This window comes from Labrus mixtus, chromosome 9 (assembly GCF_963584025.1).
Source record: "Labrus mixtus chromosome 9, fLabMix1.1, whole genome shotgun sequence".
NCBI lineage: Eukaryota > Metazoa > Chordata > Actinopteri > Labriformes > Labridae > Labrus > Labrus mixtus.
In genome coordinates, this window is record NC_083620.1 from 688,584 (window position 1) to 711,217 (window position 22,634).

The following is a 22,634-nucleotide window of genomic DNA, read 5'->3' on the forward strand; positions in this document are numbered from 1 at the left end:
AGGGTGTAGGGGGTAAAGTGTACGACCTGATTCAAAGCATGTATCAAAATATGAAGTGTGCTGTAAAAATTGGCGATAAAGAAACACACTTCTTCCCACAAAATATAGGGGTGAAACAGGGCTGCAGTCTCAGCCCCACCCTGTTTAACATCTACATGGATGAGCTGGCTCAATCCTTGTCACAGTCACATATACCTGGTCTGACCCTCAGTGACTATGAAATCAAATGCCTCCTTGTGATCTCATATTGCTGGCTACATCTAAGGATGCTTTACAATTACAACAGCAGCTGGATCATCTGCACACCTTCTGTCAGACCTGGGCCCTGACCGTTACTTTGGACATTACTAAATTTATGATATTCCAGAAACGACCCAGGGGTCAGAGAAACCAACAGACGTTTTTACTGGACTCCACAGACATAGAACAAACACACGACTACACATATTTAGGACTGAAAATCACATCCACAGGTAGCTTTAATCTGGCTGTGAAAGAGATCAGACAGAGGGGAGAAGGGCTTTTTATTCCATTAAAAAATCTGCAAACATTCAATTACCAATTAGAATCTGGCTCAAAATATTCAAATCTATAATCGAACCCATCACATTATATGGTAGTGAAAATCAAGATTTTGATAAATGGGACACCCAATAGAGACTCTGCATACAGAGATTTGTAAGTGTATCCTCAGAGTCCACAGAAACACACCCAACAATGGCTGCAGGTCTGAGCTCGGACAATTCACCCTTTTAATTGGAATCCAAAAACGAGCAATCAATTTTTAAGAAGACTTAAAAAGCAGTAATCCCAGCTCCTACCATTACAAAGCTGTGCACTACCAAGAGAAGAACATGGAGAGGAGTTACCTCAGCCTGCTGATCCTGAGGCTCACACCTTCTAACAGCACCAGGCCTCAGGACAGTCCTCACAACATCTGAACCAATCAAATTATATAGAGAGAAACAGACAGGTATATGAACTATTGGACATGCACAACAAAAAGTCAAAGCAAACTTCAGTTTTTTCTGGCTCTAAACAGACAGTACACTGTAGCCCAGGCATGGGCAAACTACGGCACATGGGCTTTTTAATCCGGCCCGCCGAACTTGTCCAAATTATATTATTATTCAATTAAATTTTATTATAATTAAACCTTGTTCGTTTTCCCCTGTAATGCCCGCGTTTCCCCAATAGATGGCGCACTTAAGAGTGTGGTGTATTATTCCCTTCTTCACTTTTTCGCTTTGCCCTATGAACCCGTATGAGCCCTTCTGTAAAAATGAGCGGATCAAAGAAAAGAAAAGTGGACAGTGAGTACCGAGTGTTTAATACGGAGTGGACAACTAAATATTTTTTCACTGAAGTCCGATCAAAGGCTGTATGCCTGATATGCCAAGAAACTGTCGCAGTTTTCAAAGAGTACAGTATCAGCCGTCACTTTGCTACGAAGCATGCTAACTACGCTAGCAAGCAGTCCACGCAAGAACGGGCGGCTGCGGCTCAGAGGTTGAAGGCTAATTTACAGACTCAGCAACATTTTTTTCACCAACAAACTGCGATTCAAGAGTCAACTACCAAGGCAAGTTTTTTGCTGGCATTCAAATTAGCAAAGGCTAGCAAGCCTTTCTCCGAAGGTGAGTTTTTAAAAGAATGCATGGTAGAGACAGCAGGTCTCTTGTGTCTGGAGGCCAGTTTGAAAAAATCAGTTCATCACACAGGACTGTGACTCGCTGTGTGGAACTGATTGATGAAGATATAGCCAGCGAATTAAACAAAAAGGCTGAGTCCTTTAAGTTATATTCACTAGCACTGGATGAAAGTAATGACGTGAAAGACACTGCTCAGCTCCTCATTTTTATCCGAGGGATTAATGACAGTTTTGAGATAACGGAGGAGTTTTTGACCATGGAGTCCCTGAAAGGAAAAACGCGAGGAGAGGACTTGTATAAGCAGGTGTCTGCTGTCATCGAGAGAATGAAGCTACCTTGGAGTAAACTTGCCAATGTCACAACGGATGGATCGCCAAATTTAACTGGAAAACATGTTGGGCTGCTGAAAAGAATCCAGGATAAAGTGAAAGAGGAAAACCCTGACCAGGATGTTATTTTCCTTCACTGCATCATCCATCAGGATGTAAGTCTGTATTGCAGCTTAATCATGTCGTGAATCCAGTTGTAAAACTTGTTAACTTTATATGAGCGAGGGGACTTCAGCATCGTCAGTTTATTATGTTCCTGGAGGAAACTGATGCAGATCATCAGGACTTACTGTACTACTCTCGTGTCCGCTGGTTAAGTTTGGGCAAAGTGTTTCAACGAGTGTGGGAGCTGAAAGAGGAGATCAGCGCATTTTTGGAGTTAATGGGGAAATCCGATGAATTTCCTGAGCTAAGCAATATACCTACATATGTGAGCAGACATTCAGCGTCATGAACATCAACAAAGCCCCTCACAGATCCAAGTTAACTGACCAACACCTTGGATCTATCCTGAGAATTACCACTACAAAACTAACTCCAGACTTTAATGCACTGGCAAAAAAGGGAGATCAACAACACTGTTCCCACTGAAACTGAACTTGAGTTTCTCTACTGTGTTTATTCAAATTTAAATTAATTAAATGAATGCATTTGGAAATCAATCTGTACAATGAGCCTTGCATATTCATGCTTTGCTACCTGTTAAAGGCCAAATCCTTTCATGTAATGGCTTTTACATGTCATTTATATTAGTTCACACAAACACTCCATCCATCTGTTCCTGGCCCGGCCCCTCTGTCAAATTTTAGAACCCATTGTGGCCCGCGAGTCAAAAAGTTTGCCCACCCCTGCTGTAGCCGATTATCTGAGCACAGTGACTGAGAAGAAAGTGAGAAAAACATTAACCATGTACAGACTCAGTGATGACAGCCTGAACATAGAGACAGGTAGACACAGACACACCTGGCTGCCCAGAGAGGACAGTATGTGTCAGCTCTGTCCACAGGTGGAGACTGAGGCTCACTTCCTGCTGCACTGCAGCAAATAGAAAGACTTTAGAGAAGTGTCTAAACAACATTAAATATAAGGTCCCAGACTTTGAGTCACTCTTGGACATACTCGGGGAACACAGCAGCAGAGAGGCAGCAAAATATGTCCAATCCTGTCACAGCCTAAGGGACAACCATCACAACAGCTGACAGGTGTATGTAGTCACCTAACAGCGCACACTGCTTTATTTATTTGTTTAATATTTGGTATATCTGTACATATAAAGTTTATAATTGTTGTTCTATTTATAATTTTCTTGTCTGAACACACACAGTTCATTTTTTTTCCTTCTGTTTATTTTTTGCTGTATATAATTATTAATTTTACTCATGCTGCATCATTGATTACAGTTGATGTTGTTTTGTATTGATGGTTTGGCAATATTGTTTATGCAACATTCATGCCAATAAAGCTTTTAATAAAGAGAGAGAGGAGCAGCAGACGCAAAATTAGATAACTTTGTCAATTCTTACGGTGCATTAACTCTATCAAACACTGAAGGCTCATTTAAGCTGAGAGTGCTCGCCCCTCCCGGTTCACACTCACTCAGCCTACAGGTGTGGGTTTGACATACACAGACATAAAGGTAGCCCATTTATTTTCATGCTTGTATTTATTTGAAGTGGAGGTGAGTTCTCGGAGGTGGAGGCAGGAACCCTGCTGTAAAGTTAAACTTACCACCTTGGGCAGCAGCTTGTCCCACTTCCATGTAAGCAGAGGGGTCTTCGGCCTTGATGTAAGAGTCAATTGCTTCTTTGACCAGGCCTTTCTGGAGCTGGGCTTTTGCCAGCTGACTCCACACTGGTGGCTCATTGCAGCGCTCAGCAAACTCATAAGCTCTATCCAGGTTACTGATGTGCTCTATCAGAACCTGGACAAAATGAGAAAACATGCATATCATGGTGAACCACAATTCACAATAACACAATTATTGTGGCGGCAATTATGATATTGGTTTAGGACATGAAGATGATTCCTAAATAGCATACAGAGTATAAAAGCTTACAGGTTTACTTTTTTGGACTGTAATCAACTGACCTGCACCGCAGAGGTGTTGACATCAAATTTTCGAAAAATAGCAAAAGCCTCTTCAAACAGTTCATTACTTATTGCGATGTTTGCAATGTCTGGGGCATCGTAGTTGTCAAGACGGTTGATGTACTCCATAACACGTGTACGATCAGCTTTAATAGCTGTCAGGATAAGAAGATTCTGGAGGTTTCTGGAATAAACAACAAAGCCATTCTTAGTAAGGGTATATAAAGTAAGATTTCAGTGTTTTTAAATATGATCACAATTTAGGAATTTTCTATAAAGGAAATCAGAACAACTGACAAATGCCTGAAAATTTGAAAAGTTAGCTCAGGAGACATGCTGCTTATTTAGGCCTTAGAAATATCTGAAATATTATGGAGAAAGTTAATGCGTTATTCAGAATAAAAGGTAACCTCAAACCATCCTCACCTGTGCTCGCTAAAGACAGAGTTATCAAGGACAATCTTCTCCAGAAGCTCAATGAGCTCATTGGGGAGGTCGGCAGTCATAAAGGCCTTGACTGTGACAGACACCTCCTCTGGATCCTGGGTCTCAGACAGAGCTGTCTGGACAACCTGCAGCAGACAGGGACAGATGACTTCAATCAATCAATCTGTCTGTCCATCTGTCTGTGTGTCTGTGTGTCTGTCTGTCTGTCTGTCTGTCTGTGTGTCTGTCTATATATCTATCTCTCTCTCTCTCTCTCTCTCTCTCTCTCTCTCTCTCTATCTATCTATATCTATCTAAAAAAAGAGCAGGTAAAAGACCTTACTCTTTGTTCAGTTGTAAAAAAAGAGCAGGTAAAAGACCTTAAAAGACTTGATTGGCTAACGCTGATGGTGTAGCTAAACCTAGCTGTCTTCTTCAAAAACTATAAATGTGTTCATGTGGCATCATTTGGTTTAAAAAAACATTGGACTCTGACCTGGTCAATAAGTGGCCTTCTGTAATTGTTGGTCTCCAGCAGCACGCTTGCCCACAGCTCCGTGTCTTTGCGACGTACAAGGTAGCGGGACAGACTCTTGAACAGTGAGTTTTCATTGCACACCTGACAAGTTTACATGAGAGAATTAGGAATTCATTTATATTAGAAAAATAAAAACAAAGTCAGGAATACAGCATGAAACTTATTCTGTTGTCATTAAGCACAGCATCAACACAATGAGAAGTACTCTGTCCGCCATCTCTGCCTTTAATTACAACACAATTTCAGTTTAAACTCACATGAATCAGTTCCTGGTCACACTGTCCTCTTTCATAAGCCACACAGGCAAGGTGGGGGTCTCGCTTCTCACAGTACTTGCCAACCACCCGGCTGTCATAGTAGGGGTTCTCCCTCAGGAAGCGTTCAGGGTTGTTGTTGCTGTCGATGTAGATCTTGGCCAGGGCGTTGTGGGTCGCAGGCTCCTCGCAACCTTCATGAATACGAGCCTCCAACCAAGGCAGCAGCAGCTTCAGCCTGGAGATATACCCAGTGAGTATTTGACAAAAGTTAAGCAAGGCTTGAAGAACAAAACACTGCTGACTTATGTCACCAAGAGTTGACTCAGGGATTCTACTATTTTTATGGTCAAATAGTTAGTCTCTTCATACCGATTTCTCTTCTCCACTTCAGCCACCAGTTCATCTGTGGAGAACTGTCCTCGAACCACCATTATCAGGTTTTTAATCACATCCTCTGCACAATCCACATCCAGTAGCCCTCCAATGACTACGGGGAGACGGCTGGGGTTCACCTGAAATAAATGATCATACAGTAATTTCACTGACAAGTGAAAAAAACACAAGTCCAACTTTAAATGGAGGCAGGGCGGGCACAGAGAAAGCATGATAAAGGATATTGTGCAGTTCCTCTTTGATTTCACTCATGGTAAACAAAGAGAAACATTTTAAATTCTACACTACACATATTCAGAACTTTAAAACACACAATATCATCAGGCAAAGCCCAGGTAAGTTACCTTCTGAACATAGATCTCAATGTACTTTTGCAGGCTGTTCCTGTACAGGTACAGGACCAGATCATGGACAAAATCAAAGCGGTCACATACAATGATCAAGGGCAGTTGGTCAGTGAGCTTGGCTTCCTACAAAGAAAAGTAGAAAACATTTAAATTCAATAATAAGTGTCTGTTCTGAAAAAGCCTTGGTAATTGGAGGCAAAAAGGCATCTCATTCTTATTAGATTATCTGTGTGTTGTTATGTTTGCACTTGGCCAATTCTTACCTTAAGAAAGTTCTTCACACGTTCAGGGTCATAGCAGTTACTCTCTCTGCAGATTCTCTCCACTTCTTTGATCTGGCCTGTCTTGCAGGCAGCCTGGATATATTTGAAGTGAACCTCTGGATCTTGGCTAAAGTTCACAATGGATCCCAAGAAGTAGAACAAACCTGAAAGACAAAGAAAAGCTCAAAGTCACCAAGAGAACTAACTGCAACTTCTCTTTAAAATTAAATCTTTTCTCAAGGTGGCAAAGAAGGCAAGACTACGTAACACTTATCATGTTTCCATGTTACCCTCAAAGCTCTTGAACGACTCAAAAAGTTCAGTCAGGGACTGTGTAGAGAGCTGCTCGTGATACTTGGAAGCGACTTGGACACAGATCTGCAGGTTCTGACGGATGTTTGCAGATAGCATTGCCCTCAGACACTCTAAAGAGTCCTCCACTGACAAGGAACCAAAGAAATTCACCAACCACTTAAGGAAAAAAAACATTTGTAAAAGGCAAATCAAGTAATGAAATATCAATAATTAGAATACATTTACATGTATAAAGAATATCATTACAGACACATTATTATTATTTTCTCAAGTTTCTTGGCCTGTGTTGTACCTCTGGATTGAGAAGATGTGTGTGCACCACAGCACGTTTAATGTCATACAGGTCGGTATAATGCTCCAGCGCCCTCTGCAGGAGACCAGCCTTCTCACACAGCTGTGCAACGTGGGCGCGGTCATAGTGGGTAAACATCTGATTTCCGAGAATGGCATCTGCAACCTGCAAAACATAAAGTATGGAACAAAGACATTTCAACATTGTTTAAAGCTTTGTTAACATGAAACAGGAGATGGGAAAATGTGATTTGTTTAGTAAAGGTGATGGTTATGTTAAACAAGGAGAACAAATGGTAAATGGACTTGAGTTTATATAGCGCTCTTCTAGTCTTCTGACTACTCAAAGCGCTTTTACACAGCAGGTCACACCTACACATTCACACACTGATGGTAGTGGTTGCTATGTAGTGAGACCATCAGAAATAACTCATCCCATTCAAACGCTGCCGACGAAGCAGCGGGAGAAATTCGGGGTTAAGTGTGCAGGGAGCTGGGGATCGAACCCTTGACCTTCCGGTTGAGAGACGACAACTCTACCAACTGAGCCACAGCCCCAACAAGGAGACAACTGTGATCATTCTGGCATTTGGACTTATGTCACTGAAATTGTGAATTCCTGATTCTTATGTACCTGTGGTGCGTGGACTAAATTCATTTCCAGCAGTCGTGTCTGCAGTTGACCTTCCGTGGGCCTGTTGTTCTTCAAGGCATCAAGTAAGAAAGATGTGCACTGCTGAATGAGGTTGTACTCCATGAACACATCAACAATCTGAAAACACAAAATACAGATGTAATAATAATGTTTGTCATTCCTAACCTTCAACAGCATTATTTCATTGATTGTTAGGTTATTTGTTTTTTGTGACAGTTACTGCATAATTCTGCTTTTAAATTATTATTATTATTATTATCTTTTAGTCACAAGATAACTCTAAAACTAAGGCCGCCAATGTCTCAATTAGTGAAAAGCTACTGCACTTGAAGCACTGGTAAGTAACAGTAACTTGTGCAAACATGTTGGTAAAAATGGCGTGAAACCCTGCAATACAGACAGTAGGTGTTCATTTCACGAACAAATAGTAAAGGTGTGTTTTTTTTACCTGTGTAATGTCAGCAAGTGGCTCTTCATCCTGAACCAGCATCTGGGAAAACTGGAGGCCCTGTTCTGGACTGAGCCGCATTACATTCCTTAACAAGAAAATCCAGTCTGGAGTGTAGCCCACCTACAGGGACAACAGACCTCTGAAAACTTTACCACAACATTTAGATTTCAGATTTCAATGCAAAATAGTCTTTTGTAGCGTCATACTAGCTGTACCAAACTGGTCTTACATTCTGAAACTTATCAAAGGAATAAAAAAAAATGTTTTTCACAAACCTTCTTGGCATAGAGGACAATCTTCTGGAACTGTCCAGTCTCTGCAAAGCACTGAATCACCTTATTTGGGATGTTGGCTCTTAGGTAGACACTAAGGGCAAGAGTAGGATCTACTGACTTCACCAAATCTCCAAGTTCCTCAGAGCACTCCAGCTGTAAACACGCACGCACGCACGCACGCACGCACGCACGCACGCACGCACGCACGCACGCACGCACGCACACACACACACACACACACACACACACACACACACACACACACACACACACACACACACACACACACACACACACACACACACACACACACACACACACACACACACACACACACATTAGGTAGCCTTTTGAATAAAAAGCTCCTCTCCATAAGGTTTATTTACTAAACAAAATATAAATGCTTTCTACACATTTTACAAAATTAGGAAGAAAGACCCTTATAAAGAGGCGCTGCCTGACTAGTCAGCTCCCGGTCCTGGGCACCCGGTGTGAAGTGGGTTTAAAGCATGTGAGGGACAGTACAGTCAGGCACAGAGGTGGAGGGACATCACTCAAGTTATGTACGCTAAGAAACTGATCTAGGTGGCGAGTTCATATTTGTCAGTCTAAGGTCAGTGCTGCACACACGAAGGCTGAAACATTAGCTGAGCAGAACTTATCTCATTATGACATTAGAAGAAAAGATCTGGTAATTACCAGATAAATTGTCTATGTGTCTGTTTGTTTTCTTTGGTGAATGCAATGTGCTTCCTTATCATTCTCCTGTATTTCACTTTTAGGTGTATAAAGTCGCACACAGAAGCCTAAAAACATGGCAAGTACAGGCATGACGGGCGGTGCACGCTGATGTTCGCTACCACAATAAAAGCCTACTATAGCCTACACAAAGCGGACTACACGTAGCAGATAAAAACAAATGCAATACTACACTTGTTTTTAGTTTATTATTTAGATTCCGGAAATAAAAAGAGGTATTACTATAAACTCTGGACCAATCCATACATGATAAGGAGCAGTCTTTTTCATTTTGATTTCTAAAGCAGTCTATGCTCGATTGTTACATAAAATAGTGACATATCCTCTAGTTATGCCCTTTGATGAGTCAAGTCATAATTTAACTTTCAATAAGTATATGTCTTCGGAATACACTTTTAATGTTGAGTCAATCCAGCAATATGACTATATGTTGACAATTACCATGATAAAATATCTCTCATGACATGGCTGGTGAAAATAATTCCTCTAAAGAAAAGATTGTCCACTTTGAAACCAACTATTAGACACAAACCTTGTCCTCTTTTAACCATTTCTCTAGTAGCTGCTTGCGTCCCTGCTGGAGAACAGGCCTGCACAACTCCAGAGACTCAAACTTATTAAGCTGGCCTTGGTCCAGCAAGATTCCGAAGTATTGGAGCAAGGGAGACGTCTGGCCTGGTTGGGCTGGAACAGTCTGGAACCTACGGATGGTGTCTGGGGTCCGCAGAATACCCTGGTGAAGAAAGATGGATGGATAGACATAAGTAAAGTCACTTTAGAGTACTGCATAGAAGAAAAGTGGTGAACAATATTATTAGGTGAACTTTGAAAACTAAACACTAGATATATATAAATGAAATTTAAAAAATCATCATCGAAAGACTTTATCCCATTAACATTCCTAAGAACATTTACACTCTTTTGGTGCAACATTAGAAGATGATTTTCCACACACCTTTGGTTGACTATGGCCCTGATCACACAGAGACGTGTCGTTAGAAGCGCGTCGCCAGCAGAACCATTATTTTCATATGGTATAGCGTGCCTGGCGCGCGCTCTTTTCTTGTGCCACTAAAGAGATGGTGGTCTTCACCATACTGTTTCCTTTTGTTCAGTATGTCAGACCCAAAATCTCTGCTTATTTTTTGTTCCTCCCCTCCTCATCCAATAGGACAGCAACGTCAAGAGCTCGGAGTCTGCTTGAATCCCCTGTTACCAAATAACATTTAATCGCCCCGTTGGCACGCAGCTCTGCTCCAGGAGCACCACGCTGTTTTGCCCAACGCGCTTTTGAGGCATTTTATGAGCGCCCGAGCCTGTAGCAGCGTGTCTCGGTGTGATCCAGGTCTATGGCTGCACAAAGCTACATTAATCTAAAGTCTTAACAGTCTGAACTTGTATTAGTTTATTTCTGAGTAATGTCACGTTGTTCTACCTTGGGTGCATTGGCTGCCACCTTGGCTGCTTCTGAGTAATTCCCTGCTGCAAAGAGCGTGTTGAACTTGCGGGCAAACAGCTCCTCAGCACCAGCTAGATTGTTGCGGACAGCCATACGTAGAGCCAGGTCTGGGTTCTGGAGGACATTGGTGATGTAGGGAATGATGTTTTCCTCCTCCACACAAACCGACAACACCTGGAATAGCACATTTGCAGGATATATTTTTAACCACTACAAGATACACTGCAAGGGTGGGATTTAATCTCTAAAATAAAACAATGCACTGTTATGCTTACATACATATATCTTATACTTGTCCATAAAAAAAGTAATTCAATTCAATTCAATTCAGGAAGCTTTATTGGCATGAATGTTAAAAATATTGCCAAAGCACACAATAAAAAAAATAGAATGATAATAATTATTCATAGTAATAATGAATAGTTCAATAGTCACAGTAATAATTATCAATTATGATATTATAACAAGTTATAATCAGATATATATTAATACAAATCTGAAATATAGTACAAAACAAAAACAAATTAAAGAGAAAAGTGTTGTGTGTGTGTGTTTAACATTAATGTTGTGTGTGTAGATTGGTTTTGTGTGAGTATGTGTGTGTAAAGATATTCAGGGACTTTTGTTTTTGTCTAAATTGTTTAAATTGGGTATGTGTGTAGCTTTGTTCCTGTGTGTGTGTCTGTGTTTGTGTGTCTTCAGGTTCCACTGGTTTTCCTCAGGTTCTAACAGACTGTGATACATTTTGCAGCTGTGATCTTGCATTTTTGTTTTTTCCACACAATATATGGGAGTGTGTTGTGTGTTCAAATTCAGATTGTGCATGTGTAATTTGGGCGGGTATTCCCCTCCCACAGTAGAAGTGGAGCTCTGTGTTTACCTGTAATGTGTCACAGTTAGTAGGTCTGCCAGCTCTTTCTCAGTGCTCAGGTAAATCTGTCAATGTGTAGACTCTGTTTTTGAGTTGTTTCCTTCCAATATTTTATGTATTTTAATTTTTTGATAATTTAATTCTGGTCTTGAGGCTGGTTTGGTTGGGGGATGAGGGAACCTTGAGTCTGGTTTGGTCATATTGGGGTGGTGCTGTGGTCCTATTTTAAGCGCTCCTTCCATGATTTTGTCTTATATAGTTTTGTATGTTGTATATTTTCAGAGTTTTGATTTTATTTTGTTCTTTTTGTCGCTTTCTCCCTAGTGTTTGTTTCATTTATGTGTTTCTTTATTTTAATGCTCCTAGTTTAGTTTGAGTTAAATACGCAGTTTGAGTATTTAATATCAACAAAGTCACATGTGACCGGTGATGATGCGTGACATAGCTCGCGTCAACAGGTAAGACGTCCCTTCTATCTTCTCACAGGTATCCGCGAATGCAGGTTGTATTACTACAGAAGAAAGCCCAAAAAAGATCGATTCACTAAAATATCGCAATTTCATATTGAACGATTAAAAAAATTGATTAATTCCCCCGGGATCGTTCATCATGACGTCATATCCGTATACAGAAAAACCAGAGTCTTCTCCACTCTCAGACTGAACCTTAAAAACAATAAAGTTTTATTTATGTGGATAATGTTCTATCCTGACTAAAATAAGTCATGCCTGTGTTCAGTTTCATACAACTGTGTCTCTGGAGCTACTAGGATAGCTCGCTAATTAGTTTCTGAGGTAATAAACATTCAGTTTTTTAAGGAATAACCTCAAAATATTAGACACATTGGATAGCAGTTCTTTATCCACGGGTATTTAGTAAAGGCGTAAAAAGGCGTTTGAAGTAGAGAGCCGATGAGGTGATAGTTAATACAAATTAGCCCCACTAGCCGCTAGCGTCGCTAGCCACAGAGTCCCGCTAGTGGTTAGCTAACACTCTACAATAGTCCGTTTATCTCATTGCAGAGCATAATCCCAACGAACAGAGAGTGAAATCAGTAGCGTGTGGATTCTGCAAAGGCAAACGCTGCACCCTGCGTCTTTTTCTGGAAGGGAGCCAGTTGAGGTGGTTTGGCGCTGCAGGACTACCTTGACACACTGTATCACACATTAACTTCTGTGTTGAGAACACTGTACCCACCAAAAAAATACAGTGTTTCTCCAACAACAAACCCTGGGTGACCCCTGAGCTGAAAACCCTGCTGCTGGAAAAGAAGAGGGTTTTTAGATCTGGAGATAGAGAGGAGCTGAGGAGGGTGCAGAAGGAGCTCAAGAAAAAAATCAAGGAGGGGAAAGCCAGCTACCGGGCAAAGATGGAGGAGCAATTAAAACAGAAAAATGCAAGAGAAGTCTGGAGGGGCCTGAATAACATCTCAGGTCACAGCAGAGGTCGTGGGAGGGGCCCTGAAGCAGGAGACAGGGAGTGGGCAAATGAACTGAATCTGTTCTTCAATAGATTTGATTCTGCTCCCAACCCCACTCCCACCCACCAGAGCGCAGACCAGCCCGCTTCCCAGACACTCCATCTGAGTACCCTGCCATCCCCCTCAACAACCCTCTCCTCCTCCTCTTCCTCCTCCTCCGACGGCCTCTCCATAACAGCTGATCAGGTGAGAAGTCAGCTGAGGAAGATCAAGGCGAGGAAGGCCATAGGTCCCGACGGCATCAGCTCCAGACTCCTGAAGGACTGTGCAGACCAGCTCTGTGAGGTTCTTCTGCACATCTTCAGCCTGAGCCTGAGACTGGAGAGGGTCCTGACTCTGTGGTGCCAGTCCCAAAGACATCTCACCCCAGGGAGCCTAACCACTTCAGACCTGTGGCCCTCACCTCTCACCTGATGAAGACCATGGAGAGGATCGTCCTCAACAACCTCCGCCCCCTGTTGACTTCAAATCTGGATCCTCTGCGGTTCGCCTACCAGCCGAACATCGGGGGGGAAGACGCCGTCATCTACCTGCTGCAGAGATCCTGGACTCACCTGGAGAACACCGGCAGCACTGTGAGGGTCATGTTCTCTGACATCTCCAGTGCCTTTAACACCATCCAGCCTGCACTGCTCAGGGGGAAGCTAGAGAGGGCGGGAGTGGACTGTCACCTGGATGCATGGACAACGGACTACCTCACCAACAGACCACAGTACGTGAGGCTTCAGGACTGTGAGTCTGACATGGTGGTCTGCAGTACAGGGGCCCCGCAGGGGACAGTTCTCTCCCCTTTTCTCTTCACCCTGTACACCTCGGACTTCTGTTACAACTCTGGGAGCTGCCACCTGCAGAAGTTCTCCGATGACACAGCCATCGTGGGGTGTGTGTCTAAGGGGAGCGAACAGGAGTACAGGCAGGTCATCATGGACTTTGTTGACTGGAGTGCTGGGGAGGAGGGAGCACAGAGAGAGACAGGAAGAGACTGAACAGACTGGTCAGGAGGGCCAGTTCTGTCTTGGACTGTCCTCTGGTCTCTGTAGAGGAGGTGGGTGAGAGGAGGATGTTAGTGAAGCTGACATCCATCATGGACAACCCCTCTCACCCCCTGCATGACACTGTGGGGGCCCTGAGCAGCTCCTTCAGCAGCAGACTGAGACACCCACCCTGCAAGACAGAGCACTACCGCAGGTCGTTCATCCCATCTGCCGTCAGACTGTTTAATCAGAGTCTTCACCATCTCATGACACATTTCAATAATGCTACACACTGTGTGTGTTTTTAATAATAATAACTCTTTCCACAAGTGGAAGTGTACATACCTGGTATTATTCTATTATTGTATTTTTTCTCCCTTTATTTAACTGATGTACATATGTTTGATTTTTAACTTCTTGTTATTTTTGATAATTATATTCCTGTTTCTAGAGCTGTTGTGACAAAGAAAATTGTAACAATAAAGTGACCAAATGACCAAACCTATAGGGAGAAACAGCTGTATTCCCAGACCCCACAGCTAATATTTTTTACTGATTACAATTTTATAGTTTCAAAGACAGAGCCTACATGGCATTATCTTTTCAAAATTGCTGTTTAAATAAAATGTTTGATTTTGGATGTGTAAACAGAATGGCTAATATAGGTCTATATATCTCTATTATTTCAGAAACTTGCGTTGTGTTTTCAATGCAAATTTTTACAAAGGGATTTGTTTATTAGGTTTGAACCTCACAGCATGCTTGTACGCGCGATGTGATTGGCTCTCCCCGAGAGGTGCTACAGCTGCCTGGACTTAGAGATAGGCCGAATGGGCGGACCATATACTCGTAAGCTATCCCCTGAGAGGCAAATTTATCATCGCAGCTGCGGGAGGAGGATGAGGTGGCGTCAACTGAGGTCTGGCCTGTGAGTACTGTTTCCTAGCCCATGGGGTCTTTCCATCTCGGGGGGCCTAGGAGGCTGCCTGCAGTTTAGGCATTTTGGGGATCCTAGAGGCAGGGGCCTCATGGTTTCTCTTTTTCTCCTCACATCTCTTCTGCATGGAGGTGACTGCTACACCGAAGACACCCTGTGGAAGGATAGGAGTGTCGAGGAGCTGTCGACAGGTTGGTGAGCGCTAGCAGGCGCTCTCCTGGAGGAACGTCAGACCCATGGCTCTCCCCGTAGCCTGGATGGCTACCTAGTGGAGGTGGAGGATGTGGTCTGTTATCACACAGGCATCTGGTTTAAGCGTCATGTCCTCTTCTAGTTCAGCCTGGTAGGCTGACAGAATGGCTGACAGCGCCGTTGCTTGTAAGACTTGTCAGCAAGGCTGGAAGCGGTCCGTCAGTAAAGGGAGAGACGGGGTTGAAGAAGACATGGAGGCCTTCGGGTGGAGATGACTCGCCGGCTCAATAGGCGGCATATTGCGGAGGCTGTTGGGCTCCATCCCTTTGCAATCCAGCAGTGAAGTTCCCACAATGGGGTGTTTCTTGCTGTACGGCCGGTCTTTCCACGTGACCGCTGTCTCCTCGAGCAGCTCCGGGAAAAACGGAAAATCTTTTTCCTTCTGCAGGGACTTAGCAGCTTGGTGACGGGCGACGGGCCGTGGGATATTCAGACTGCCGGCCGCTCATCTGCGCATCCCCTCCAGACATAGACATCATCCTTGCCAGCCAATGAGGGCTGGCGTAGCGTTATTAAGCTTCTAACGAGGTCACGCAGGAGGCGCTACGCGACGTTATAATGACAATATTTACCTTTATATCAATGCTATGTGTAATCCAATGGAATGACAACATCCACAAAAGAGAGGAGAACAACATACTGACGAACAGAAAACAGAATGCAGCCGTTTAATTAGAGCACGGAGATCGTAGTGGTCGCATACAGACACTTTAGCCGGTCACTATATAAACGTCATTCTCTTTCTATTGGCTCGAGTAGACTAATCTCCGGAGTTTTTCAGGAGATTTCTGTATGTGTGAAAAGGGTTTTTGACTCCTAAAAAGCTACCCAAGGCAGAGGTTAACATTAAAAAAAAATCACCAATAAAGTTCTGGGTACCACAACTTTCAGCAGCTCTCACTGATTTTCCTACAGGAGTTGAATTAAAATATTTTTACATGTGTCATAAAACACCTTTATGCACCACTTTAAACACCAGAGAGATCATAGAATCAAGCTCTGTTCACTCTGCTGCATGTTTATGGTCCTACACGGACACACCTAGGCCTGGGCGATATGACAAAAAATGTTGGAGCTCCCGGCTGGCTTGCGGCGGCCAAGCTCCCAGCGGCCGCACTCCCGGGGGCTGGGTTTGGGGCGAGCAGCCGTCTCGCCGTTATATTTATATTTTCGCCATTATCAGCTTTCTCCATAGAGCCTGTTAGCATAGCTTCCAAGCAATATGGCGGATGTTAAGTTTCGATTCTGGGAGTGAGTTCCCACCCACTGATCTGTGATTGGTCTGTAGCTTCAGTGGTCGAAAATATGAAGAACTAGCGTTGTAGTTTCACCCGGCTAACCACAAAGATTATAAACATAAACCGAACGAAGATTATGAAGATACAATGTACATTTGTCACCAGAAAGGTTATCAAAACGACACTTAAGCCTCAAACTATCTTAAAATATTGCATTTTCCACCGAAAATAGAAGGGATGTCCGCCATGTTTTTTTTTTTTCGCCAGGGGAAAACCGGGCAGTCACGTGACCTGAGGTATGCCTATACAAAAGAATAGACAAAAGGAAACGTAGGCATGTCACAATTTTAGAGCCCTTATTGTGAAACTACTACTGACTACTAACTGACGCAAAAATCGTCATTTTGCGTCACTGGAAGCTCCTTTTCAGACTTGAGGGGAAAATGAGGGAGGGATGCACGACCCTTCAAAAATACTACCAGGTTTCTATAGATATAGATAGATGTGATAGATAGATAGATAGATAGATAGATAGATAGATAGATAGATAGATAAATAGATAAATAGATAGATAGATAGATAGATAGATAGATAGATAGATAGATAGATAAATAGATAGATAGATAGATAGATGGATGATAGATAAATAGATAGATAGATAGATAGATAGATAGATAGATAGATAGATGATAGATAAATAGATAGATAGATAGATAGATGATAGATAGATAGATAGATAGATAGATAGATAAATAGATAAATAGATAGATAGATAGATGATAGATAGATAGATAGATAGATAGATAGATAAATAGATAAATAGATAGATAGATAGATAGATAGATAGATGATAGATAAATAGATAGATAGATAGATAGATAGATAGATAGATGGATGATAGATAGATAGATAGATAGATGATAGATAGATAGATGATAGATAGATGGATAGATAGATAGATGATAGATAGATAGATAGATAGATGATAGATAGATAGATAGATAGATGATAGATAGATAGATAGATGATAGATAGATAGATGATAGATAGATAGATAGATAGATAGATGGATGATAGATAGATGATAGATAGATAGATAGAGATAGATAGATGATAGATAGATGGATAGATAGATAGATGATAGATAGATGGATAGATAGATAGATGATAGATAGATAGATAGATAGATAGATAGATAGATGATAGATAGATAGATAGATAGATAGATGATAGATAGATGGATAGATAGATAGATAGATAGATGGATGATAGATAGATAGATAGATAGATAGATAGATAGAGATAGATAAATAGATAGATAGATAGATAAATAGATAGATGATAGATAGATAGATAGATATAGATAGATAAATAGATAGATGATAGATAGATAGATAGATAGATAGAGATAGATAGATGATAGATAGATAGATAGATCAGTGACGGGAGATATAATCCTGTTGTTGTTGCTGCCGGTGTTATTCAGCTCTATCTTGGTTTTTACAAGTTACTCACAAGCCTCTCCACTCAAAGCTCACCTGTTGTGATAATGGAAAGGTGATTGAAACAAGTTATGAAACAGAGGGAGGCGATCATATTTGCAAGGTCCGGCCCTTAGTTGTTAAAAAAGGGGGGCGATTTTTTAACCTAACAATAATTTGTTTCAATGCAATGATTTCCATGCATATTGCTTGAAGTGATACCAGTCAGTGGCTCTTTCTTCTCTCGTTTAGTGTTTAGCAGGCAGGTGAAAGAGATTAACCATGGTGACCGTCTGTCAATCAACGTTGTCCTAACCCCTCTATGAATAATACTTTACTTTGACCATATGTCACAGAAAAATCACATTCTGGATTATATTTGATTATCCTTTTTTGCCATTATGTAAATAAAGCAAAGTTAGTCCAATAATGTTATGAACAAAGGCTTTTTGTATAAAGCTACATCTGTAGGAATTCTGCAGGGCTAAAATAGAACCGAAACACAAGAACTTTAAGTCCACATGTTTTCAATAAATGCATCACTGTATGATAACATACCTGATGAACACCAAAATAGATTTAAGTGGTGTGTTAAACCCTAAAATTGTGCATACAAATTGATCAGAATGTAGGGAAATGTGTTTTTGGTGCTAAAATATTCTGGGGGGAGACCTCCAGGCCATCCTAACAAAGACATTTTTCAAATAGACTAAACTTCTAGCACAGTTTCTGTGCATTTGAAAACAGTAGACAGAGAAATAAGTATTGTTATTTCAACCATACTGTAAATAAAGCAAACTTAGTCCAGTGATGTTATAGAAACGGTCAGCAAATTAGTCTTTAGGATCAGGATGAAAAAAATCATGATAAAATCGTGACCTTGATCCTGCCATAAAACAATTTTGATATATTTTTTCCATACAGCCCACCCCATTTTAACTGACCCAAAGAGGGAAGTTTTGAGAAGACTCTCAACATAACCAATCTATATCTATGTGCAGAACCATGATGTGTGGGAGTAAGAGTACCTGTCCTTTCCTGTTGACTCCAATGATACCAGCTGTAGGTTCATGGGGGGCAGTTACAAAAATGGTCTCCCCACTGATCCTGTTCATGTAGATACATGTTCCGGTCTCCAGGTCATACAAGTGGATGTAACCATATTTGGTGATGAGAAAGACAACATCTTGCTTGGAGCTGATCTAGATGTGCAGAGAGAGAAGTCGTAAGTTGTACGTTTGAAGGTTAGTGTGGATGTTAATCGTAAACTAATGATCAAAATGCCCTTAAGCAAGAAATTGTATTCAATGTCTATTAAGGTATTGCAAATTCAAGATTCCACAGATTTTCAGTTGATTGACTGTTCAGAACTACTTGTTTAATTTTGTAATTACAACTGAACAATACCTAAAAATAGAGAGTTTCAGGCCAAGTTTCAACAGCATGTTAAAGACACACTAGTTAGTTGTACATTAGTGTGTATAACTAATGGGGATCTAAATTGATGGGCGCTTGCAAGGCTATATCTTTATGTGTGCAAAAAGCCCATGAACATAAAAATCTGTGTCTTTTCAATACCTAAGAAGGACTTCTTTACAGAGGCAGTGGGCCTATTCCAAAGAGCCCAAAAAAAGGTGCAATTACCGCAAACAGATCAACAAAACTGTCTGAGTGTTATGCCTCATTGGTTTTTTGAAAAAGAGCTTGAAAGGGCAGGAGGGGAAAATTTAAAGGTGTTATAAACCAGGGAATGTAATCCATTTTACAGAAGAAAAATGGTAACAAGCTAAGGGTTTGCTTCTTCTAAACAGTTTCTGTACCTGCATGGCAACAGGGAAGTCATTCTGTGCTTCTGGAGGAAAGAAAACATCAACAGCTTTCTTTGGAAATGGCTGGTTCCCAGTTGGCGGAGTCCCAACTTCAATGATATGCAGCTAGAGAAAAAATTACGTTTTAAATAAAAAGTAAGAAAGTAAGTAACACAAAGCAAGGCAACAAGGTTCTCTGGAAATTTTTCAAAAAACAGTCAAGTTAATTTATATCTGAGTTGCTTTTTTTGCAGTTTTCAGTCTGAGAAATTTCAGTGCTAATAATTCTTACTTTTCCTCCTGCCTGTCCTCTTACAGCAAAGCAGAAAAGGGTTGACTCTTCAGTGTTGCCTTCCATCTTGAACTGTGCAAAGCCAGCAGCATGCCCCTCGATGGGCTGAGACACCTTCCTGTCAACAGAGTACAGCTGCATGGCCCCGACAACACGGTTTTGCTAAAGAGGAGAGAACAAGCAATTAAGCCATTGCACAGAACCATTTGGGATTAAGAGCTGCAGTAACATGTTTTGTTACACTGGTAAAAAAACAAACAACTTTGATCGTGTCCGTTTTTGAGCATAGAACTGCAATGGCGGATTGTTTAAATGTTCTAATCCTTTGCCTGTATTGTTTACACAGGCATAACTTGTTTTTTTTGTTGCAAAAATGCATTAATTCCTGGTAGCGAAGTAACTTTCACTGGCCAAGATAAACCTAGCTCTTTTAAATGATTATGGTTGCACAAAATCTCATTACATTTCGCACTAGACAAAAGTCCAGACATTTTGATTTGCAAAACGGCTGATGCTATAGCCTACCAGAATTTTTAAACTTCAATAGGACACTAATAAAATATGCACATATCAATAGAAAAGAAATGACAAAGACTGGAGTCTTCCAGTCTGTATTTAAATGTAGAAGCCTGACAAAAGTATTTCTGGCGGGAAAAGAACAAAGACACAGAAGAGACTACAGTACAATTCCTCAGTATCCCAGCTTGTGCTTCATCACACCTACTGTAGCTAAGCAGAAAAGCTAGACCCCCCCTCATTGGAGGAGATCTGGTTGTTGCATAAAATATCCATCTCCAAGTCAGAGGCTTGGATCAGAGCAACACAGTCTCATGTCAAAATGTGTAATACCTACGTTGGTCCACAGCGCAAAACGGAGTAGTTTCACAATAAGGGCTCTAAAATTGTGACATGTCTACGTTTCCTTTTGTCTATTCTTTTGTATAGGCATACCTCAGGTCACGTGACTGCCCAGTTTTCCCCTGGCGAAAAAAAAAACATGGCGGACATCCCTTCTATTTTCGGTGGAAAATGCAATATTTTAAGATAGTTTGAGGCTTAAGTGTCGTTTTGATAACCTTTCTGGTGACAAATGTACATTGTATCTTCATAATCTTCGTTCGGTTTATGTTTATGATCTTTAGTTTGTTCGTTTCTATGAAGATTCTTTCAGGTCTCTCTAGAAAAACGTTGGAATGTTACGTTACTGTTACTATGGTGGTTGCTATGGACGCTATCAACAACGAACCGGAAGGAAGTGGACGTTCGGTTCGCGGCTCTTAAAACCGGTTACATCAGAGACATCAAACTAAGCTCTTATGCAATAAATAATGATTTCTGTTACATTTTTATGGATGTCTTTCATTACAACCAAATTTAATAAAACGATTGGAACAGATCGATGCATATTAGCAACATTATAAACTATAACATGTAACAATCCTTGATACATAAAGACAATACTGTACAGTTTGTGTGATTTATATGATTTTATAATTTTATTTAACAAAATAATCCTGACGGATTAGATTAATACCAGAAAATGCAATCAATAAAGTAACCGGCCGGTGATAAGAACTACAAACGGGCGCATGACACTGACATCACATAATGACGTATTGATAATCGTCACTTGTGAGCGACCTCTTTATTAGATCTTTCAGGGGGTATTTACTGATGTTTTTTAACCAAAGATCCCATTCCAGGAATCTAAGCAAAAACCCATTCAAAAAGCCCATTATGCTATGGTCTGCCAGTGTGCTGCTGACATGCACAATCGTGCAGTCACGCCCACTGTCGGTTTAAAGGCCGAGGGCGCGCACCTGGTAACTTTTAGTTCACTATCGATTCAACGCCCAATATGGACAAGAGCATAAGAGATTTTTACTTTTAGCCATAATTCTAAACCAAGCACTTAAGGCTGTCCTCCAAGCATATAGTTCCCCAGATTTTAGGATATACTTAAACCAAAACAAACAAACAAACAAACAAACAAAATTTAAAAAAATAAAAAACATTTTATGTACTGGGCTTTGAAAGAGCTCTATGAAAGTATGACTGCAAGACCCCTTGCCTATGAAATGAGAATATTTATGTTTTTGGCTTAGAGCTGAACGACATACATCGTTGGAAAGGTCTCATCTATCCACTATATCAAATATTTACTAAAGCCGAATGGGTTTTGTAAAATAATCTAGACTATGTACTGTATATTGTAAAAAAAGTGGTCAAATCAAACCTGTTTTAAAGATAGTATTAATCTGTCAGGATTATTTTGTTAAATAAAATAATATAAATCACACATGAACTGTACAGTATTGTCTTTATGTATCAAGGATTGTTACATTTTATAGTTTATAATGTTGCTAATATGCATCGATCTGTTCCAATCGTTTTTATTAAATTTGGTTGTAATGAAAGACATCCATAACAATGTAACAGAAATCATTATTTATTGCATAAGAGCTTAGTTTGATGTCTAGGGTCTGATGTAACCCGTTTTAAGAGCCAAGAACCGAACGTCCACTTCCTTCCGGTTCGTTGTTGATAGCGTCCATAGCTATCACCATAGCAACAGTAGAAAACGTACCATTCCAACGTTTTTTCTAGCGAGACCTGAAAGAATCTTCATAGAAACGAACAAACTAAAGATCATAAACAAAAACCGAACGAAGATTATGAAGATACAATGTACATTTGTCACCAGAAAGGTTATCAAAACGACACTTAAGCCTCAAACTATCTTAAAATATTGCATTTTCCACCGAAAATAGAAGGGATGTCCGCCATGTTTTTTTTTTCGCCA

The 22,634-nt window shown here is 40.9% G+C and overlaps 1 protein-coding gene across 6 annotated transcripts in view; it reads right to left on the reverse strand.

Moving 5' to 3' along the window:
* The window catches only part of LOC132979983 (clathrin heavy chain 1-like), an 82,308-nt gene that overhangs the window by 28,939 nt on the left and 30,735 nt on the right, over window positions 1-22,634 (reverse strand). For 5 of the 6 annotated variants that reach the window (XM_061045808.1, XM_061045806.1, XM_061045812.1 and 2 more), the window contains 18 exons: window positions 19,832-19,993; window positions 19,552-19,665; window positions 18,760-18,933; window positions 10,475-10,672; window positions 9,572-9,772; window positions 8,281-8,433; window positions 8,003-8,125; window positions 7,534-7,671; window positions 6,901-7,065; window positions 6,584-6,764; window positions 6,294-6,457; window positions 6,028-6,153; window positions 5,660-5,802; window positions 5,291-5,525; window positions 4,992-5,114; window positions 4,496-4,641; window positions 4,070-4,253; window positions 3,710-3,902 (listed from right to left, as the gene is read on the reverse strand). In XM_061045808.1, the coding sequence (XP_060901791.1) occupies window positions 3,710-3,902; window positions 4,070-4,253; window positions 4,496-4,641; window positions 4,992-5,114; window positions 5,291-5,525; window positions 5,660-5,802; window positions 6,028-6,153; window positions 6,294-6,457; window positions 6,584-6,764; window positions 6,901-7,065; window positions 7,534-7,671; window positions 8,003-8,125; window positions 8,281-8,433; window positions 9,572-9,772; window positions 10,475-10,672; window positions 18,760-18,933; window positions 19,552-19,665; window positions 19,832-19,993 (2,923 nt within the window). The remainder of the gene's footprint in view (window positions 1-3,709; window positions 3,903-4,069; window positions 4,254-4,495; window positions 4,642-4,991; window positions 5,115-5,290; window positions 5,526-5,659; window positions 5,803-6,027; window positions 6,154-6,293; window positions 6,458-6,583; window positions 6,765-6,900; window positions 7,066-7,533; window positions 7,672-8,002; window positions 8,126-8,280; window positions 8,434-9,571; window positions 9,773-10,474; window positions 10,673-18,759; window positions 18,934-19,551; window positions 19,666-19,831; window positions 19,994-22,634) is intronic. The other variant, XM_061045807.1, reaches the window with a different exon arrangement.